The sequence below is a fragment of the Barbatula barbatula genome (genome assembly GCF_947034865.1).
Source record: "Barbatula barbatula genome assembly, chromosome: 11".
Classification (NCBI taxonomy): domain Eukaryota; kingdom Metazoa; phylum Chordata; class Actinopteri; order Cypriniformes; family Nemacheilidae; genus Barbatula; species Barbatula barbatula.
In genome coordinates this window covers 18,038,057-18,060,061 of record NC_136774.1, presented here as the reverse complement: position 1 = coordinate 18,060,061, position 22,005 = coordinate 18,038,057, and the positions used below count along the sequence as shown (strand labels likewise).

The 22,005-nt window shown below is 41.0% G+C and overlaps 3 protein-coding genes across 6 annotated transcripts; all 3 read right to left on the bottom strand.

Annotated features, from left to right (window-relative positions):
• On the bottom strand, positions 1 to 7,561 carry abhd17ab (abhydrolase domain containing 17A, depalmitoylase b). 2 transcript variants are annotated; one of them, XR_013787310.1, is made up of 6 exons: positions 6,965 to 7,320; positions 5,827 to 6,203; positions 4,990 to 5,184; positions 4,588 to 4,767; positions 2,644 to 3,500; positions 1,502 to 2,549 (listed from the first exon to the last, which is right to left on the bottom strand). XR_013787310.1 is itself a non-coding variant. In XM_079467791.1 (5 exons), exons 2-5 carry the CDS (start codon positions 6,195 to 6,197, stop codon positions 3,275 to 3,277), a joined length of 972 nt encoding a protein of 323 aa, XP_079323917.1. In that variant the 5' UTR covers positions 6,198 to 6,203; positions 6,965 to 7,561; the 3' UTR covers positions 1 to 3,274. The 2 variants fall into 2 exon arrangements, 1 of the variants encoding a protein (XP_079323917.1); XM_079467791.1 differs by having other exon boundaries at positions 1 to 3,500; positions 6,965 to 7,561.
• Positions 7,562 to 8,339: 778 nt separating this feature from the next.
• Positions 8,340 to 14,242, bottom strand: LOC306900165 (AN1-type zinc finger protein 5). Its single transcript, XM_079466918.1, has 6 exons — positions 14,081 to 14,242; positions 12,708 to 12,909; positions 12,343 to 12,448; positions 11,958 to 12,082; positions 11,727 to 11,834; positions 8,340 to 11,240 (listed from the first exon to the last, which is right to left on the bottom strand). Exons 1-6 carry the CDS (start codon positions 14,204 to 14,206, stop codon positions 11,092 to 11,094), a joined length of 816 nt encoding a protein of 271 aa, XP_079323044.1. The 5' UTR covers positions 14,207 to 14,242; the 3' UTR covers positions 8,340 to 11,091.
• A 395-nt stretch (positions 14,243 to 14,637) lies between these two features.
• plin3 (perilipin 3) lies at positions 14,638 to 21,224 on the bottom strand. 3 transcript variants are annotated; one of them, XM_079468496.1, is made up of 9 exons: positions 21,130 to 21,224; positions 20,233 to 20,296; positions 20,003 to 20,111; positions 16,821 to 16,907; positions 16,661 to 16,743; positions 16,352 to 16,583; positions 15,544 to 15,896; positions 15,244 to 15,462; positions 14,638 to 15,156 (listed from the first exon to the last, which is right to left on the bottom strand). In XM_079468496.1, exons 2-9 carry the CDS (start codon positions 20,293 to 20,295, stop codon positions 15,052 to 15,054), a joined length of 1,251 nt encoding a protein of 416 aa, XP_079324622.1. In that variant the 5' UTR covers position 20,296; positions 21,130 to 21,224; the 3' UTR covers positions 14,638 to 15,051. The 3 variants fall into 3 exon arrangements, with proteins under 3 accessions (XP_079324622.1, XP_079324623.1, XP_079324624.1); XM_079468497.1 differs by having other exon boundaries at positions 21,118 to 21,165; XM_079468498.1 differs by having other exon boundaries at positions 14,670 to 15,156; positions 15,244 to 15,459.
• Between the last annotated feature and the right edge of the window lie 781 nt (positions 21,225 to 22,005).

The following is a 22,005-nucleotide window of genomic DNA, read 5'->3' as shown; positions in this document are numbered from 1 at the left end:
ACCAATTCATCTTTTTATTTTCTAAGATCTCATACTTTCAATAATTCTGTAAAGGAAATGCATCTTTAAAACTAAAAACAACAACATTAGACTAATGCCTTATAAGATTAAACACACCCATGACTCTGTCTCCCGACCAATTAAGATAAAAAAACAGGTTCTCAAGATTAAGTCTCAAACAATGTTATACAGTACATACATCTTATAGTTTTAAAAGACATTTCTATAACTTATTTAGACAAGAAAATCTTGTAAAGTTTGATTCTGAATGTGTTTGGATGTAGCCTCTGGGTGATACCTCAAACCAATGTGCCCCCCTGTGTTGTGTATATGCACAGAGCATCCATATATCTAATCCTCTGATTCAGTCAGTATTGCTTCAGGCCTCCAAACACACGCCAGCAGTCCACACGATGGACAAAACATCCCCTCTGTGGCTTCAACAGCAGCCGGTATTGTGAGACCTGGCTCTGTCTGAATAGTCCAAGAGTTGCCCCTCCTTCTGCAGTCCACATCCCAGTAGTGTTGACAAATGGCAGTGGGCTGCCATCACCTGTCATTTTTGGTCAGAATGGAGAATGAACAAGCCCCATTTGTGTCAAACAAAAGATTTTATAACCTAATATATGTCGGAACAAAAATACAAATTTGTTGGAAACAGGCTTTGGTTCTTATGTACTATTTTTTTCTAAAGAGTTTATTCCACAACTACACAAAGCACATTGATCATTCTGTATTTAAAGTTTAAACACAACAGAACCCATGACCTGGTTTACTGGAAAACATAAGAAAGGGTTTTGTGGGCAACTTGGAAAAAAAAGGGTTGCAAACAGAATAACGGAACGTATTACATGATTTCCTCCAAAGGCAGCTGTCGAAGCAACTTCTCTGATGACAAAATATTTATCCAGATAACACCCTGACAATGTATACAAGTTGTACAAGTAAATTATGTGGCACTCAGAATTATGAAGCCACAGGGAAAAGTTATGTCAAGTGGTGTGTTATCTTAGTAAAAAGGGTTGGTAAGATTTTATGCATCAAAACAACAACCGTTTACTGGGTATGGCCCTTTAATTCCATTGAGACTGTTCAATTGATCTGTAGCAGCTCTCTTGTTAAGTCACAGTTGAAAAGCTATAAGACGTTACTGAATGATCTCTGCACTAGTGTTACTAAGATTTCAAAGCACATTTTAACCGGTTACCTTTAACAGTCTTGATTTTCAAAACATCATGAAACATGATAACTAAGAGTCATAGCTGCATCAAAATATCAAAGGAAAATGCTTTGAAGATGAGTAGCTTGACTCGAGATGACAGCGCTTGAGGGGAAGAAGGAAGAGTAAAGCCATATCACAAAAAAGGTTTCAACTGTTGTGCCTAATGTCCGTTACAATCAATGGTAATCCTTCTTACAGCCTTTAGAAAAATAACATGTGCCACCAGCTAGTAATTTGACTAGAGACATTTTTTTCATAAAATAAAACATGATATACTTTGCTTTACATGATCTGCTTTATAACTCCCATATTTTTAGCACAACAAAAACCCAAGAACAACAGATGTATTTGAGATAACAGTTTGCAGAATGGAAACTGTATGAGAGTACATAACATTTCTATTGCAGGGTGTTCATTCACATCAAACCACAAACAGGAAAAACTGGCTGCGAGTTGTATGTCATTATAACAGGGGAGACAGACTTCTATCCACGTATGTGCGTTACTTGCTTTCACACTTTTAATCTGCAAGACAGTTCACCCAAAATGAACAACAACTGTCTCTCATGTCGATCTAAACCTAGAACATTAAATTGTGACTATTTGAATTACTCTCTTCCATTTAATTCAGTGTATAAGGACTGGGGCTGTCAAACTCCAAAATTACAAAAAGAGCCCTATAAAAACAGCTAAGAGAAAAGACCAACATATAAATGATGACATTTAAACATCCAGCCAAGCTGTCCATGTCAAAATGAGACATTTTATAATTGCTACAGTATGTTTGCTTGACAGCCAGTCAATTTCCACCTTTATTAAATAGAAAACAATAACCAAGATATTATAAAAAAATCCTTCCTTTGTGTTCTACAGAAAAGGCAACGAAGACAAGTTTGGATTGACATGAGTAAATAATGACAATTAAAAAATTGTAACAGGTTCAACTGCTTGATCCTGTCTTGTAGTTGTGTGAAAACACTATGCCAAAATTCTGGCTTAAGGAAAGTCTTTCTACTGGCCCGGCAGTTCATAACCATGACGTATGGATCTGGTTGTGAATTAGCTTTACTCCGAGAGCATCAAGTGTACTGTGTTTCATGTGATGAATCCCAACCACACCAGTTTCATTGAAATATGATGACTAGGCAACCTTCCGGGTCTCTTCCACCTCAGGGTGTTATGGACACCCTCATATACTACTAAGAGTGGGAGGAGACAGCAAGAGAAATTTACCGATCTGCTGGGGACAAAGACCAACGTCCCAGGATTCCAGCTTTCCTCGCCTGGAGCAGAGCACACCAGGTCACTTTACCAAAAGCCGGTTCATCTTTTACAAAAAGGACAACTCATCAGAGGGCAACACATTTGTACATAGAGGTCAGCATCCCAAAGGGAATACGAGAGTGAAAAACCCCACGCACCTGGACACAAGAGCCATCCCGAGGAGGCCAAATGGTTCCATTAATGAATTTAGAAAGTGTGAGGGAGGTTGAGGTGACACCATGCTAAGATGGGCTATTTTGCACCGGTATAGGACACTTAAAATCATCCACCACCAAATATCCTGTTTATTCTCATCCCTCCGGCAGGGCAGGCATGCTGGTGCTGGGATTGAGCTATTTTAGGTCATCTGATGAGAATTGGTAAGTGAAGATCTCTCGACGGATTCATCATGGGAGCAAGCTGGAGAACCACTGTACAGACGAATGCAGGTACAAAACCGCACCTGGCTTTTTCCTTGCACTGGTTAGAGGGCCGAGAATGACTTCAACAGGAAGAGAAGGGTCTGTCCTCGCCCCAGAGAAATTATTCTTCCATCCCCCAGAGCTTCACGCACGCTTGCAAATACAGGGAGATGAAAAATGAAGGTGAAGAAAAGAAAGCATTAAATTAACAAATCCAAGCAGATCATTTGTGTCAAGCTGCTCCAATAAGACGTCCATAAAAAATGGCAGCCTTCAATAAGTTACGGACATCCATCTCGCTCTCGTTCAGACTGGGGGATGGTGGGGATGACAAGTTGAAGAGAGAAACACAGAGAGGGAAGAGAGCTTAGGCGTGTTGTGTGGCCAGTTCCTGCCCGATGAAACGACGCAGGCGTTCTAGATACTGGCTGTACAGTTCGATGTCGTTGTGTCCGGCTCCCTCCACCCACAGCGGCTCCACAGCTTTGGGGCAGCGCTCGTACAGGGCCAGGCCATGGGAGAAATCGATGACCTCGTCCTCAGTCCCATGGATGATCAACACTGGAGACGTGATTTTAGACACTTTCTCAATGCTGATGAGACACAAAAGAAGATAACGTTATAGACATTTACAGGAAACTACCATTTACATCTCTTTTCAAATCAATGAAATTTTTTTATTATATTTTCTAACCATGTTCAGTAGATGCAGCTTAGGGAGGTCCCGGGTTAAAATGTTAATACATAACTTTTTGTTTGTAAAATGTACTGTTACTATCTACTTTATAGCTTGACCAAAGTTTAACTCATTTAAATCGAGTACTTCATCAAGCTTTAGTTTAAAACTAGCTTATCCAACACTTGGTGTATACAAGTGGTCTATACATGTGTTTTTGTGTGGATTCCCACAAACAAAACAGCTGACAGCAAACAAACCACCCCAGGGCTTGTGTGCTGCAAAACAGTAGTGGTTTTGACTGCAGCTGTATGGTGACCATGTGTTCCACTACACTGGCACTGAGTGACACGATCCACCAAATCCAACAACCTTCTAAGCTCCACAGCCAGCATGCAACAATGACAATAATGAAACCGAAATGTTAAAATCCCGTTTGGCCAAGAGCTCAATGTCCAATTATAAGGGGTGTAACGGTGCCCGTATTCGTACAGAAACGTCACGAGCTGTCACAGGAAAAATACCAAGTCATCACTCCTATGCCCTACTCCCTTCGATTGGCAAAGCCTTTGGAGTTTAGACTTTGGAATGAACAGGGCACTTAGGTGCCATTATGTAGACGTTTGGAATGCACTTGGCAATGGAAGCGACATAATTTCCTCATTATCTTCAGCTGGCATGTTATGTTATGAATACCCCTTCCATTACACCCTACCAATTATATAATCAAATTGGAGAAACAAAATTAAAATTTCTTCGATTGTTTAGACACACTTTATGTCAAACGCAATACAACCATCACAAGATATGAACATCACAATGCACACTGTTTACTCTATTTATGAGTGATTCAACAGCTTTGCTCTTAGCTAATCACAATCTGTGCTGGCCGTGACAAGGCAAACCATTGACTTATTAAGAAATCCAGCGATGAGTCCAGCCAAATCCCCAACGAAAATAAGACATAAATAATAACACATGAGATCAATGGTTTTTCTACTTACTTAGGAAATGCATCAAAACAGTAAGTCTTCTTAGTGTCAGGGAAGGCCACCCTCATGCCAGAGGTGAGAGGAGAGTGAAGAATCACAGCCGCACACTCGTATCGGGATGCCAGGTCCACCGTGGGCACTGTGCCAATGCTTTGTCCATACAGAATTATATTCTCTGGGCTGATGCCATATCTGCTCGAGAGAGAGAGAGAGAAATCCAAAGCTTATTAATGTTTTGCTGAGTATTACAGCCTATTAGCACCAAGAGTGTTAAACAGAATCCACTGGGGACCATTTGTTCAGAAACTTTTCACACGGAGCAGAATCTGATGCCTAATCTTACTTGTAGAAAATGTTTTTTAAAGAAAAAACTAAACTCATTTAGGCTTTACCCTTATATCTTTTGTGTCTTACCGCGAGCGCAGAGCCTGCCATGCTGCGTCTATGTCTGCGTACAGATTCTTTTCTGACGGTTTTCCCGTGCTGACCCCGTAGCCGGAGTAATCATAGGAGAATATGTTACAGTTGATGCGAGTGCCCAGGCCGATATAGAAACTGCTCATCTGGCCTAGATCCACTGCGTTACCATGGGAGAACAGCACAGTAAATCTGGAGAGAAAGGGTTGATGGGATTTGTAGGGCAGTGAAACTAATCTTACAAAGTCAGAGTCATTACGGATTCCTGAAAGACTTACTAAGCTATAATTTCACTTGCTGAATCATTTACTCATATAGGTGGACCGGCTGTAAACACAGTCCCAACAGGCCTCAGGGAATAGTTTCATAACTAGCATGGATTTGTGTATGTGAATGGATTATAATCAGGTGACAAAACAGACTGTACATCAAAGTGCCTCAAAACAACACTCAAGGCCATATGTATTTTCATTTGTGAGGTAAACACATCTATTGTGATAAGACTCCAACAATTTCCCATCCAATAACAAATGTAATCGTCCTATACAAATCACCAATAAGGAGGAAATGAAGCAACAAAGGAACAAGCCGTAAAAACAAAGAGACGCATGATAAAGTAGGAATGCGTTCAGGAAGAAGGGCCTTCTGGGTAGAGATAAAAGACGAACTGAGAGAAGGAAGCAGGAAACAGGGCAACGGAAAGATGGAAAAAGAATAATGGAATGTAAATGACATGTGGGAGGAAAAGAGGCCCGCGGGTCTTCAGATGAGACGTGACACATTACAAGTTCAGCAAAAGACCCAGATTGCCTAATAGTTGTTTGTCCATCTTACCTCGCCGAAGGGGCACAGCGGATATACATGCATCCAACTCTGTTACCCCGACTTGAGCGAGTCAAGAACACTTCCGTGACATCCAGTTCCCGTTGGGAATACTGGAATTCCGCCCGCTCTGTGAGGTGGAGCTTCCAGCGCCCCTCCACTGTGGCATTCCCTCCTCCTACAGAACTCCCACCACCAACTCCTCCCCTTGAGCGAAGCCCCGACGTCCCTGTGGGTCCGGCCGGTACTGGCCCGGCCTCCAGATCGGGCAGGAGGGCATAGGTGGGTTCAGGGGGCAAGAAAGCAAGCTTGGCAGCAATGCGGCTAGGACAGGGAGGGCAACAGAACAGGCAGCACAGCTCACTCACAGAAAGGCCATTCATTGTCAACTGCAAGAGATAAGAGATCGTGATCAATAAACATTCAACACAAGACGGGGATGATTCATTTAACATTCGGATTACAGTACAACAAGGTCAGCAAAAGTTAAGGATTATAGAAGTACTATGAGCACTTAAGAGTGCAATGACTCAAAACCAAAATATGCAACACGTTGTGTAATTGCAAAATAATCTGAGCATGTTAAATATATTTATGTAAAACATAATCTGAGTATGTTATATATACTTATGTAAAACAAACAATTTTCAAGAAAACTTAAACACAGACCGCACCAAGTGTAAACAGATGATAAATAAATAATCCCCAGGTAGAATCGGGAAACGCAAACAGTAAACCTATCCTCAACTATACTGACCACACCATCTCAAAACCGACGGTCTATCTGCTATACGATACTGTTTAGACAACCTATGAAGAGTTTGGTTCCAAAATGAGAGATCATGTTTTTATAACATTAACATATTTTCATTATGTTAGTTAGCTGTTTTTGTTATTATGGCTCACATCAAAACAAACCAACTGCGGTTTGATTGATATTAATTGGAATGCACAATAAAAAACATGACTTTTTAATCTCATTGTGGAACCAAACTCTTCATATCTAAATAATACATAATAAGCAACAGCTTGGTCACATCAGTCCAACACAGCGATTAGCGCAAATTCGAGATTCACAACACATTTAATCTGCAAACGGACAATACATTCCAACAAAATACAAATATATATATACTCTTGTTGAACATACGTGTCTTTCTCTTTATCACAGCCTGCCAACGCCGGATTTTATGTTTTCACACCTTCGCCGCTAAGTAGCTAGCTCGAAGTATGGGGGAAAGGGGAGTTAGCCCGCTAGCTACGACTCAAACAATAAATAAACGTCTGTGCTCCGCTGGAGACATGTCTCATCCCAGGATAAAATGTAGCGCCAGAAATCGAACTCAATATTAGTTTATCCGTCTTCGGCGATGAGTCGACTCCCGGCTAGCGTCCTGCCATGTATTAATCTGCTGGTGTAGGCTAATAGAGTTGTGTGTTTTTTCCACTTCAGTTGTAGACGTCTGGTCGCTTAGCCCGCCCACTCTACGTTGGGCTCACTGCTACGTTCGTGTTTCGTGTATTGTGCTTTTATCACGTGCAACTTTCTGATTATATTAAAATGCGACACAGGACGTCATTCTTCGATTTAAAACCTGTTCAATTGAATGTTAAAATGATTATGAAGTTGTTTTGTCAAACTAGGATTTGCCGAGTACCACGTGATTCAATGCGGGAACCATGTAGAGTGGGAAATATTCACCAGTTTGAGAACGTCTTTGCTCTTCACGTTACCGCATCCGGAAACTACACAGAAAGGACAGAGGAGGAGCTTCTGTTGTCACATCTGCTTGCGTTGTTGTAAATGTCGCCCAGACGGCTAACGTTGATTAAGTCATTTAGAATTTGGATGACAGACATCCATCCAAGAAGAGACGTATGTAACAAAATAAATAAATAAAACTGACTTGTATCTAAAGGGTTCATGTAAAAAATCCACGTTGGAGAAAACACATTGGTTTGTATTGAAGTGTTTTATATGGAACTAATGAACTTCTAATAAAGCAAGGTTATCCTAACCCACTCATGAATCTTTCCTACAAAATCCAATTGACACATAAATTAGGGCTCAACTCATTTAAGACCAGACTCTAAATAACCATGAACAAAACCAGCAAGCAGCTGTAAAGCTGGCAGTTGTGGAACAGGGCAGGGCTGATGTGGCATTTGATGATTCACATGCAGTCACAAGACATCCTTAATGCAAACACATGTTGTTAACACATCTAATGTAACATTCTAATGAAGAAATTTCAGAGGAAGGGCAAAGGCTTTCACATGTGTCTGAAGGCATAAGAGGGTGGGTTGATCAGTAATGATCTCTTATAACTTGCACAAAGAAAACCATGTCCGTCGAGTATTCTACATTAGGCTTTTTGTGCAAAGGAACAACACAGTGGTATTAAACTACATTTTACAAAAGATGCACTTTAGTTGATGAGGGAAAATGAGTGGGAATGCATTTTCCTGATGTTAGTGAAAAAGAGCAGACTTGCATGCACACATAAGAAACACAAGACATTGCATAATTTTAAAATAAACTTTGTGACTTTATTGGTTTTATACTTACTCATACACATCATACAAACCTAAATTTGAAAAGAAAAAGGGTATCTGGTGGTGTCTCTGGGGGACTGGGCACGCTGGCAAATTAATCCATGAATGCTGGTTAATGTACTGCCAATAATGACTGAGCGTCATCTTTCTGAATGTTCTGATGAACTACCGCACGAGGATAATGTCTCAACACCTTCACACATTTCAAGGCAATTCTGCTTTGTGTTAAGCAGAGATTACTCAGTTTTTTCCTCATTACCACATGCAATAATGTCTGTGAATCACTGCTAGTGTAAAAGGGCTAATGCATTAGATTGGCATAGAGTGCCAATTTAAAAACATACGGAAGGCAATAAAGGTAGGGAACTGTGACCAAACTGTCCTTAACCCCATTAGGGCTTAATATCATCAAGCTTGATCAGTATTTGCAACTGGATGCCTACATTTACATCTCAAACAAGACTCCATCCCACTAACCCTGGACATTTGAGCATCCCCATACCCTGACAGTGCCTTTCACCTGTCTGTACACCTAAATCCAAGAAAGGTGTTGGAGTGTGGAGAGTAGGATCTTCAAGCTTCAGACATCTGTGTAGGCAGTCAGTAAGAGTTCCAAATCCTTATTAAAAGGCTGTCAAGGAGCCGGCTCAGCCAACCATGCCACTTACACCTGGCTTTCACAAATGCTCTCTTCAGCTGGCAGCAACGCTGAGGATAATGCTCCAATTACAGTCGGTGCTAACTAAGCTCAGGTTATTTTCTTAAAGAGACAATGTCATTAAATTTCACACCAGGAATCAAACTGCAAGATATTCGTTTAGTGCCAGCCCTGGCATATTTCTACAAGATCGTTCACATCTGCCAAGCTGCCTTCAGGTGTCTTTATATCAGGAAACCATGGTTAATGAACCATGGAAAAGGGTGCATATCAAGAGACTTGACAAATGTCATTGACAAACACAAAATGTGCCATATGGCTGTTTCAGCCCTTTTACAAAAAAGTAAAAACACAGGCCCAGCACAAAACAGGCCTCACAAAAAAGATGACAGAGAACACCATGCTGCAGCTTCCACCTAACATATGGGTAGTTAATAAACACTACGTACACGTAACGTACACATTTTTCTCACTGAACCTTCCCACCATTCTTATAAACCTTTAAACATTCTATTTAGCATAATTCAATATGAATGGCGGCCACGTAGTATTTACACTAGAGAACACGGGTAGAATCCTGTTAATTTGGATAGTAGAGGCAGGCTCCATCCGTCCATGCACTGCAACAACGTGACATTGTTTATTTTACGGTTCAAAATTGCAATTGAAAATGTGGCTGCAGCAAACTGGCCTAATACCAGAGCGAGCATGCAATGGTTATCTGTTTAGGAAAGAGTGTGCACTGTCCATTATGACATCATTTAGCACAGCGGTTTTCACAGTAATTAAGGAAATACACATCTCAGAACAGAAGTGTCACCTAGAAGAAATGATTCGCCAGCTCGGTTTGCATCATTCATTGGTCTGCTGGTGGTTAACAACAAATACCTTGCTTCTCTGCAACTCTGAGGCGAAGGTTAAAAGTTCACTTGTATGTAGCGTGCATTAGCGATAAATGGCCTGCTATAGGTTTTTAACGTGCTGCACAGTTTTGTTGTGTTTGTGCAAAGATACTGAAGAACTTTCATTGCGTTTCGATTCATAAATGATACATAATTTTGTAGCCAAATTAAGTCCTTACAGATACAGACTTCATCTCCATCGACACCAGAACACACAATTGTTAAGATGGATATACAAATTCAACGGAAATGTATGGTTAAGAGATTACATAATGGGTTTCTTCGAATTTTCTTTTCAGGACACATGCTTCCAATCCTCCAGTACCAACCAACCAAATGATAATACAAAAATAAATAGAATGCAATCACACAGTTCAATACGTACAATATATTAATATAGATTTTCTGATGCCATACACTCATTAAAACAGAAAAGGAAGGGAAAAAACTCAGTCACACGTTTATGTCAAGGCCCCAACCCGCTCCCTATTCGAAGCCCCATCCGATAACTATTCATGCACCCAACATTAGCATGATAAGTCAATATATAAAAGAGAAATTGCTTTTAAATGCATGGGCTGGGATTTGATGTAAGGGGTAATTAACCAGAAAAAAAGAATAACACAAAAATAATATTTTACTTGGATAAATGTGGGAGTAGTCATTAAAATCTATATTCTTCAGCAACATTTTGCAAACGCAGAGAATTCCTGTCAATGAAACCCCCACCCGGCCCTCGCAATTTGTACTCCCCAGATTTCCGAACACACATCCCGAGGGTTCCTATAAAAAATAATGTTAATATCCTAACAAAATTAATGCCAGGGTAAAAACTAAAGAGTCCTCCCACCCCCCAATGCAAATGGATGCCCATCTGACAACCAATCCCCTCTTCTCCCTGACTCTCTAGAAAAAAATACAAGCACACGCACAAACGTCATCTTTGAAACTGCCACACATTCATACACACATTCCTGCACCGTCCTTCCAGGAGAGACAGGGAGATGATAGTTTAGGGAGTGGCCAAGCAGGGGCTGTATTCTACAACCACACCCACCTTATCCTACAATGAAGAAATGTACCCATTTTAGAATGGTGTTACTCAGCGCCATGGTTCCAAAACTTGCAGGTCAAACAATTTTTGCTCTGAGCCATCAGTCCTCATAACTTCTGAATCTTCTCGGCCACCACGATGGGGTTCTCCTTGCGGATACGAGCGGCAGCAGCTCCTCTGTAGTCGTAGGGACAGTCATGTTTGTCAGAATAGCGGTGAATAGCGCAAAACAGGTTGCCGCAGCGACAGTCAAAGCCTAGAGACAAAAAAAGGAAGGGAAGTCGTTTCAGTCGTTTAATTGGATGCCTAATTCTGATGGACAGCATAAGTTTTAGTGTTGAGTTCTCAAAAGATAAGTCTGAATACCATCAGTAACATGTGGAATCCAGCATTAACATGCAGTATGTTGCCTGACCACAGCTCGAAAATATGGAAAACTAACTGAGATTACAAACTTGGACTGACACTTATAGATATAATATACATATATTTTTTACACAACATCCTAAGATTTGCTATATTTCAAGGATTAATGCAGATGTTAAAAAACATTAAGACAGGCAACAGAGCAAAACACAGGAAATATTTGAGCATAATATTACACAAAGTTTCCTAAATTACTCAAGAAAAATTAGCAGCTGTAAAGGCGAAAGCAAGAATCTTATGAAGTTTTTGAAGTCTGCTAATAAGCAAGTCAAGAGTAACCCTCTTCCAAGAACAGTGATCCTCCTGTGGCACTTACCCGTGAGGCCAACTTTTTTCCTACAAGTAAAGCACCGATTCTTTTTTTTGTTCTTGTCAGGAGTCTGATCTCCATCTGATGATGCCTGTGCGCTCTCTCCTACTGGTCCTGTCAAATACGCGAGAGATCATTTGCCGGACAATACATTTCCTTGCTTCTGGGTCTACATGTTACTCTGACAAGCAAATGAATGATTTAATGAATCAAAGGCATGAGAGAAACACAGCTGACCTGTGCTTTTAGGCGACCCTTCCTCCTCCTCGTCTTCAGCTTCTGCCCTGTCTGAATCGGTGGTTCCAGGGTCCTGGGAGATGCTCATAGCCGTCATCTGCTGGGTTACTGGGCTGGGCGAACAGCTGCATCAACACAATTCAAGCAAATATATCAGTTAGTTGTTATAATTCTTTCCTTGGCGTACTTTATTTTCTGCTTTTTTTGGAACCTGGGCTGCTGCACAGTTGAACACATGAAGACCTTTAAGAGCCTCAACTACTAATAAAATTACTAACTAGAAACACTAACATTTAATTAATTTGATGACAACATTACAGCTTTCTTTAATTAAATGTCCCTGTTGGCCTGTCAACAAAACCATTTAACTCTTGCCTGCACTTACCTAGATGTTCGTTCTTTAGGTGGTGTAACAGCTTCCATTGTGGGTACAGGGGTGGATTCCAATATTACTCCAGATGCAATTGGGGTATCAACAGGTGATGTGGCAGCTGAAAGCACAGACAGAAATTTACCCAACCATATTCTAACCCTTACATATCTCACACTGATTTGGGGCTTTTGAGTATTCCTCTTAATAGCGAATCAGCTGTGTTTGAATAATTGGCATTTGGGGCGAATGTCTGTTACCAGGCAGACAATGTACTGATTCACACTTAAAAGCATTGAGTGAACAAATGTGATTGTAATGCACTAGGTGCATGTAAAAATCAAGTACTGAGTCTCTTGTTATTTAAGCCAGTGTCCTACCTTTCTCACCTGGGGGGCTGGTTCTCCCCCCTCCTTGCTGTCTTTGAAGATGTTCCTTGTAGCAGACAGAGCACATTCCATTGGTGCGAGGATTACCATAGAAACCGCATCCCATAGTACAAAGCATCGGCACCTGTGTCTGATTTGTCTCCTGAGCCATGCTGTTTTTAGAAGGGGGTGAGGGGGATGGGAGAGGGTAATCCTAAAAATGTAGTTGGAGACTTTATTATAGCAATAATCATAACTGATATTGACATGTCTCAAAAGATCAAATAAAAATGAATATTATTTTATTATCTAGTCACACATTATCTACGCAAGTCATGTGGACAACTTCCAAGGTTTCATTTTCTGGAACTTGACATCCCAATGTTGTTGAGCAGGAAATTCTGGAGAAGTATCCAAAGATTTTTTTGGTTTTAAAAAATAAACTAAAAATGTATATTATCCTTTGTGCTTGAGATTCGAAAAACCCTTTGCTGACATAGCAAAGCCATTCCTATGTTTGCCCTTAGTTGGCATGGCTGATTTGTCTGTACATGTCACTAATGATGAGATAAAAAAAATGTATACACCAAAAACTATTTTTATATGTATCTAAGCACCTGCTGGAACTGGGCATAAGCAAACTCCACTGAAATAAAAACACCCTAAAGGAGCCTGTATATAACGTTTCATCTATAGTGAAGCTGTTTAATGTTACTGGACTTCAGATAAAGGATGAGTCAAACCAAAAACTAAACTTTACACCAATATGGTTTATTTGTTGAAGAGCCTGCTACAGCCAAGTGCGAGGCTGACAACATGGTGTATGGAAACAAACGTTCTTTTGTTTGTTAGTTTGCTTTTTGTTTTTCAAACAAACGAACGATCCAGGTTACTGCATCCTTAACAACATGGTGATCAAATGACGGTTTGCAATAGGCAACAGCTCGCCTCAATTCTGAGAACATTTAAAGTAAATATTTAACACGGGCATGCAGATGTTTATCCTAACTATCTAAACGTCAAATGTCCTTGGAAATATGATTCAATGCTGTTATTTCTGAGGCTGTCCGACGCATATTAGGATTTTGTCTTTGATCCTAGTTTTGCGAAAAACATTAAACCGACGGGATGTCAACATCAAAATGACATTACGAGAACACAATCCCTTCAAAAGTAGTAAACATTAGGCACGGTTGACCGTGTTAAAGTCGCTAACTTGATGAAAGTCGTTTTATTCATTACATCCAACTAGCCAAGCTAACGAGCTAGCTCTGCTAACGGCTAGCTGACGTGATGGCACGCAAACAAAAAGGACAACTGGGACCTCGAGACCACCATAAGAAAACTCGCCTTGGCTTAAAACAACCGTTGGCTTGAATATTTACCCGTATTTCGTAGTGATTGAGGAGAAATCGACGACCTTGATCCACAAAAACCTGAAGGAAAACGTCCCTGTTATGCGCTTGCGGCCTGCTGCCCGGCGTCATCCGAAACAACGGCCGTGACGTCATCGGCAACAATTAATTTATTCCGCCGTCATCGAAACCGCGTCACATATCCAGCCAGACTACTTTTAAAAAATTAAGTATGTCGATTCACTCATCACGTGATATATTTCATTAAAATATTTTATGTTGTTTTAAATGTCGCAGCTGTAGCGATGTTTTTTGCATTTAACTACCGGGCAAGATCAACATCCTAACACTTTTTATAGCCTATATGTGCAGATTTTCATTTTGAAATTTACTTTCCGCAGACTTTGTGTTTATTAACACGCACGCACGCACGCACGCACGCACGCACACACACACACACACACACATTCCCGCAGTTCTTCTGTTAAGAGCATGCATGAGGGATTCAGTGTGAAGGTCATGGATTCCATCCCAAAGAATGCATGGCGTGATAATATATTATAGTCCCAAATAGCTTGAACAGCTTTCCCCTTTGTAAACAAAACTTTACAACAAATTTTATTGATCCATTTATTTTGCATGTTACATAAACATCTCCTACACAATTACCGGACCTATGTGAATTTTACAATCTGGGACTATGAAGTATGGTGTTTTCATTCTGAAAACTTCATTCTGTTTATTAAATGCTACAGAGGTTAAATGCTTCACAATGAAAGCTTCCATATTCTACATAGAATTTTCAATACTCTAAAATACTGACAACGATAAATTAATACCATTATTTTTAAGTGCATTATGGCACTTTCTAGTGTAAGCCTAATAAAACAGTTAACACCAATTCAAATTTTTTATATTTCAATATATTTCAATATGATGTTTTGCAGCATTTATTTATCTGTCTTATCCAAACATGGCTTTTATTTGGTTATGTGACAACTTCATTCCCCCTTTTCTGTTATCTGCGGTGCAAAAGGCCCAACCAACCAATTAAGAGGAGTGTTATTGAGGAGATAGTCCACGACTCCATCTAAAGATTGTCGTACCTGATGAAGGAGGAAAACACAGTTTTATTACAAATGAACAATTATAAAATAGAATTGAGATATGCATAATGGCCTACACCTGTATACCTGTGTTATCTGCTGGCGTGTCTGTAGTAAGAGAAGTGGCGTGAGCGTGCTGGTGCTGCTCAGTGCCACTTGAAGTTCTTCGGCTGTATGTCTAGCAGACAACAGCTGTTCCTGCACAGTTGCTGGGAGCCCCTGAACACTGGACACAACCCCTGAACACGCTGTTTTCAGCTGGTCACTCAGACCTCGAACCATCGACAAGGCTCTCTGCTCCAGCTGCTGTGGGGAGACACACTTGTGAAACATTTGTTAAAAAAATAATTTTGCATTTCCATTGCAAGTAGTATTCTCTTCCTCTACCTGGTCCTTTGCAGAATCAACCTCTGCCTCTCCGGTTGCTTTTAGCACCATTTCTTTGGGCTCACCTTCCTTCCATTCCTTCCATTGCTGAAGGAACTGTTCGGGGGCCCCACCTAGCTGCTGGTTGGCACTGGACAAAGCAGTACGGGCACTTTCTAGTAGATCTATGGTGCTGGTCATTTGAGTCACTGCCGTATTCGTAGTGTCTCTGGCTTTGCGGGCCCTGATAAGGGATTGCTCAAGTGCCCTCTCCTGAACTTTGGAAGACAGCTTACCCAAACGGACAAAGTAGCTGGGGTTAGAGGTTACTATGAAGCCTTCTTCCTCTCCTGGCCTTGGTTCGGCCAGGGCAGCTGTAAACAGAACACACAATACTGAGGTTGGTATCAACACATGGGATTCATTGGGTTCTTGTACCAACGTGAGAAAACAACTTACATATATGTTTGAAGAAGACAAGCTTATTGCATGTAGCTCTTATAAGCTTTATAAACTTTATATTACATGTTTAATTTACCAAACAAGTCAGGATTCAGATCTAAACTGGGTCAACTTGAATTGGATTCAAGTCATTTATATTAAAAACCTTTAAAAGTAAATTGTTTTCTTAAAGATGCAATCTCTTGTTGCTTCATTTAACACGCTTCTCGCCAAAACTGTACAAAAATATTTCAGGCAATATACAAAGCTTATTTCAGAGGCAAACACTGATTAACTTATTCATTTTAGAAATGACCGATTTGACCTATAACCTCAGTTATAGTTCTCTATCTGATCACAATAATTACATTACTGGGTCTACACTCACCCAGCTCTTTCTCACTCAGTGGAAGGTTTTGATCCACCCAGCCCTCAGAATGGGTAAGGGCCTTATCTACACCATTACTGACCATCTGGCCAACACGAGACCCCATGACTGTATTTATGCTTTCATTTACAGCAAAACGCGTCTTCTCCACTCCACCAAACACGGCCCCCATCACTGCGTCCTTGGCCCCTGTAACCGACTGGTACACCATTCCCATTGTATCTGATACTACCTGCGATGGAAAAATAGAAGCCAAATTTACAAGATTGCAAATTCAAAGGCTTTTAGGGTACATGCTGAATACATTACCTTGTCCGCTGGTTGTTGTAAAATGGGAAGATTTTCTTCTACTTTGTCCAGCCCTTTCATGGCATATTCATTTACCACAGCAACTACAAAATACAAACACACACATAAAAACATTGAATAAAATGTACATGAAGAATAAAGTAAAAATACAGATACTCACGCTGTGGTTCTAGACGGTCCAATATGGGTTTGGAACCTGTCGTGGCAACAGCCCCGAGTGTGCGCACCCCACTTTCTGCCACCTCCAAGACTTTTGAACTGCAATGCCATAATCTTCACGGAAACATGGCTTCACAGCGGTATACCGGACAACGTTATTGAGTTAGCGGGCTACAACACACACCGGGCGGATAGAACGGCAGAGGAATCCGGTAAGACAAGAGGAGGTGGATTGTGCATCTACATCAACAAAACTTGGTGCACGAACTCTGTTATTGTCGGGAGACACTGCTCGGCTAACCTTGAGTTTCTCATGGTTAAATGTAGACCGTTTTATCTGCCACGGGAATTCACTTCCACCATTATAACGGCAGCTTATATTCCACCGGATGCTGATGCCAAGCTTGCTATGAAAGAACTTCATGCAGCCATCAGTAAACAACAGACTGCTCACCCGGAGGCTGCATTTATTGTTGCGGGAGATTTTAATCACTCAAACTTAAAGACAGTGCTCCCTAAATTTCATCAGCATGTTTCCTGCCACACAAGAGGAAACAAAACTTTGGACCATGTCTACACAAACATGGCTAAAGCTTACGCCGCGACACCCCTCCCCCACCTGGGACAATCTGATCACCTTTCTTTGTTCCTCACCCCCAAGTACATTAACCTCATTAATCGTGTGAAGCCATCAGTGAAGACCATCAAGGTGTGGCCTGCGGGGGCAGACTTTACACTCCAGGAAAGGTTTCTACACACAGACTGGAGTCTGTTTGCTTCTCAGGCCACCAGTGGCTCTCACACGGACATCAACAGCTACACCTCTTCTGTTTTGGACTACATAAATTCCACCATTGATAGTGTCACGACCCTAAGTCGGATCAACGCGCGCAAGGCTGCTGGCCCAGATGGCATCCCTGGTCGCGTACTCCGGGCATGTTCAGAGCAGCTCGCTGGGGTCTTCACGGACATATTCAATATGTCCCTCGCCCAAGCAGTGGTTCCAGCATGTTTTAAATCCACCTCCATTGTGCCCATCCCAAAACATTCAAACCCGACGTGCCTGAACGACTACCGCCCGGTAGCACTCACACCAATTGTCATGAAGTGCTTTGAGCGGCTGGTCCTGGCACACCTAAAGGACTCTTTACCACCCACACTGGACCCATACCAATTTGCCTATCGCAACAATAGGAGCACAGATGATGCAGTGTCCATGGCGCTGCACTCCGTGCTCACACATCTGGACAACAAGGACACTTATGCACGTATGCTGTTCGTAGACTTCAGTTCTGCGTTCAATACCGTCATCCCTTCCAAGCTAATCGTCAAACTTGGAAACCTAGGCATCAACAACCCTACCTGCAATTGGATTATGGACTTCCTGACGAACAGGCCTCAGCTTGTTAGGTTAGGCCCCATCTGCTCCACCATCACCACCCTCAACACTGGTGTACCACAGGGCTGCGTACTGAGCCCCTTCCTCTACTCCCTTTTCACACTCGACTGCAGGCCTGTGAACGGATCTAACTCCTTCATCAAGTTTGCAGACGATACAACAGTGATTGGTCTCATCAGCAACAACGATGAGACTGCGTACAGGGAGGAGGTCCGGCACCTGGCCACATGGTGCTCAGCCAACAATCTGCTCCTTAACACCTCCAAGACAAAGGAGATCATCGTGGACTTCAGGAAGGCGAAAGGAGACACACACGACCCCATCCACATTAATGGAATGGCTGTTGAACGTGTTTCCAGTTTTAAGTTCCTGGGGACCCACATTTCGGAGGATCTGTCCTGGACCACCAACACCTCATGCCTGGTCAAGAAGGCTCACCAGCGTCTCTTCTTTCTGAGGACACTGAAGAAGAACCAACTGTCTTCAACTATCCTGGTGAACTTCTATCGCTGCACGATAGAGAGCATCCTGACCAACTGTGTCACAGTCTGGTACGGGAACTGTTCTGTTGCTGAGCGCAAGGCATTGCAGCGGGTGGTGAAAACAGCCCAGCGCATCACAGGGACTACACTTTCTGCCATTGAGGACATCCAGAAGAAACGCTGTCTGCGTCGAGCTCGCAGCATTCTCAAGGACTCCTCTCACCCCGCTCATAGACTGTTTACTCTCCTGCCTTCTGGTAGGCGCTTCCGGTGCCTCCGGACAAGAACCAGCAGACTAAGAAACAGCTTTTTTCCCAGAGCTGTTTCATCATTGAACTCTGCCCCCCACTGATTCCACTACCTCTCATACCTTTAACTCCAATGCTGCTACAACATTGTTTACATTGCACTACAGGGCTGCATGCATGACTGAACTGTACACACCAGTACTTCATGTATCTGCTCTACCGGACTGTTTACACACACACAGCACCATTTGCACTCTATACTGCTCACTTGCACACCAGGAATATTTAACTGAATGCTCATTTGCACTAATGGACCACTTCCATAACTGCATTAACCTATATACTGCACTGTAATTCTATTAACTGCATCTAGTCATCTATTGCACTGTAACTTCAATAACTGCATTAACTAATCAACTGCACGGTAATTCTATTAACTGCATCTAGTCATCAATTGCACTGTAACTTCAATAACTGCATTAACTAATCAACTGCACGGTAATTCTATTAACTGCATCTAGTCATCAATTGCACTGTAACTTCAATAACTGCATTAACTAATCTACTGCTCTGTAACCTTATTAACTGCATTAACTCATCTTCTGGACTGCAACCTATTAACTACATTAATTCGTATATTGCACCGTAACTTTAATAACTGCATCAACTTCTACAACTGCATTAACTCACCTATTGCACTGCAACTTTAATAGCTAATGTCAATAATTTATGCATACCTAAGTCACTTGCACTATTTTAGTCTAAATTATTATCTGTTCATATCCACCTGTACATTAATGCTCATAGTATATAGTCATCTGTATATATTGTTCATAGTTACTGTCATATTTTCATAGAACACACCTACTGCAAAATATTTTTATAGTCCATGCCCACTGTATTATATTTTTTCATATTGTATTCTGTATTTATTCTAACTGTATATCCTGCACTTGCTAACTGCACTTCTGGTTAGACCTAAACTACGTTTCGTTACACTGTACTTGTATATGTGTAATGACAATAAAGTTGAATCTGAATCTGAATCTGAATCTGACTCCTTTCAGGAGCGGTACACTATCCTTTGTAGTGCTGTAGGCATTGAACACTGCACCACAGGCTGAACTCACCAGTGGTATATTACTCACCCTGGATACTACGCTCTGAAACAAGAGTAATAAGTTTGATGAAATGTGTGTGTTTTATATATTGGAAAAGAACAAAACGTTTGTTGTGTGTGCCTATGTGTAGGTACTGTAAGGGTCAGAGAACAGTGTAATGGACCTGTTGATCCTGTGCAGTCTGTGGTGTCTCTGTGTCCATCTCACTTGTCTTCTCGTCTGTCATTCTATAAGAGATGTTTATGTTTAAAACGGAGAAAACTACATTTATAAAAGAAAAACGTTTATTTATTCTTTTTAAATGTTTATTAATTTATTTGCTGACAACCCTGTAGACACTGAAATTACAGTACAGGGGGGAACAGAATTCCAAGCTATGTTGTGCCAGGAAATACTTGTTCAATCAAGATAAACATGATAAATACTTTAATAAAACCTGAGAAGAGTTGACATGATTTCATGATTTATTGCTATCAAATGAATTATGGTGCAAAGGTGAAAAAAATCACTGATAGGCCTAAATGTACGAAGACAAAGTGCAGGATTAGAAATGCCTTTCCAGTTATGTAAGAAGTAATCTTATATTCTCACAATTTTTTTCTTATATTATTTTATTGTGTTGGATCGAGGAAGATTGTATTGTAAGCTTAATGACAAATGGACAGACTTTAAAGGGCGTCAACTTTCACCCACTTCCTGTGAAATCTCATTGTTGCGCCATTGGTTCCGTGCGGAGTCTGACAGCTAGCTAGACACCCGAGAGCCAAACGGCAGACAACTAACGTTAAACCCAACAGAAGTACAGTTTTACTATAGAAACCAGTTCTTACTCATTTGTTTCTTTCAGATTTGTTATTATTAGTTTTTAATGCGGGGCTTGTATGACTAACGTTACGCTTCACAATCCCAAAGACAAACTTGGATACAATCTGTGATCGCTGCCACTTTCAGAACAAACGAAATTTGACGTTGTACCGTTGACTGGCAACTTTTTAACGTAACGTAAACGTAAACATGTGCCATCGCATTCACTAAATCATTTTCTTACATTTGAACTGACCTGTAATTGATCCGCTGTCCTGCGCTGACCCGCGTTGAGTTGATGTGGGACTCCGATCGCAAGTCTGGTCACAGCTTGTGTCAACTTGTCGCAATAAAAGCGCCCAGTTAGGCGGAGTTCATTGAAACAAACCAATCCCTCTCTTACAGAAATCCCTTATTATGAAACTACACTCAATACTTGTTGCGTCTTTCATTTTGTTCATATTTTCAATACTCGTTGAATATGTTTTGCGAACTCAAGGATGCCACAGTGTCAGATGCTTGAATATCTCTGCCCTCGATAAAAAAAGCTGTATTCATAAGCCTAAAACTGCCTCCTCTATGAAATTGTCTAAAAAATAGAATAATATGCTATTATAAAAATGTATTTAATATATTAATCATAAACATCTTTGTTATGTTGCTAAAATGTATATCCGGTTTATATTCTTCTCATTGTAAAACCCCACTTTGTACCTTGAACAGACTAGGTGAATCTGGATTGTTCTTGAGTTCATCTGAGGCCATAATACAACTAAACAAGATTAATTGCCACGCTGATAAAAAGCAGCACAAACTCTGTTGCTAGGATTATTACGTTCTGAGGGAAAATCTCAGCTCCTGATCCCGAGGACCCGGCTAAAGACTAGAGGTTCCAGAGCTTTTGCCCAATGGAACGCTCTACCACTTCTGTTGTTTTAAACCTTATTAAAAAACCACCTGTTCACCCTGGCTTTTAATCCTTCGAGTTGTACGGTGTAAAATTGTTTCATTGCTTTGATTTTAGTTTCTATCTATCAGTGTTTTCTTTTTAAGTCTTATAGATGCATATGTATATTGGTTCTATACTAGAATTGTTGTTGCAGCACTTTGGTTGGCTTTGGCTATGTTTAAA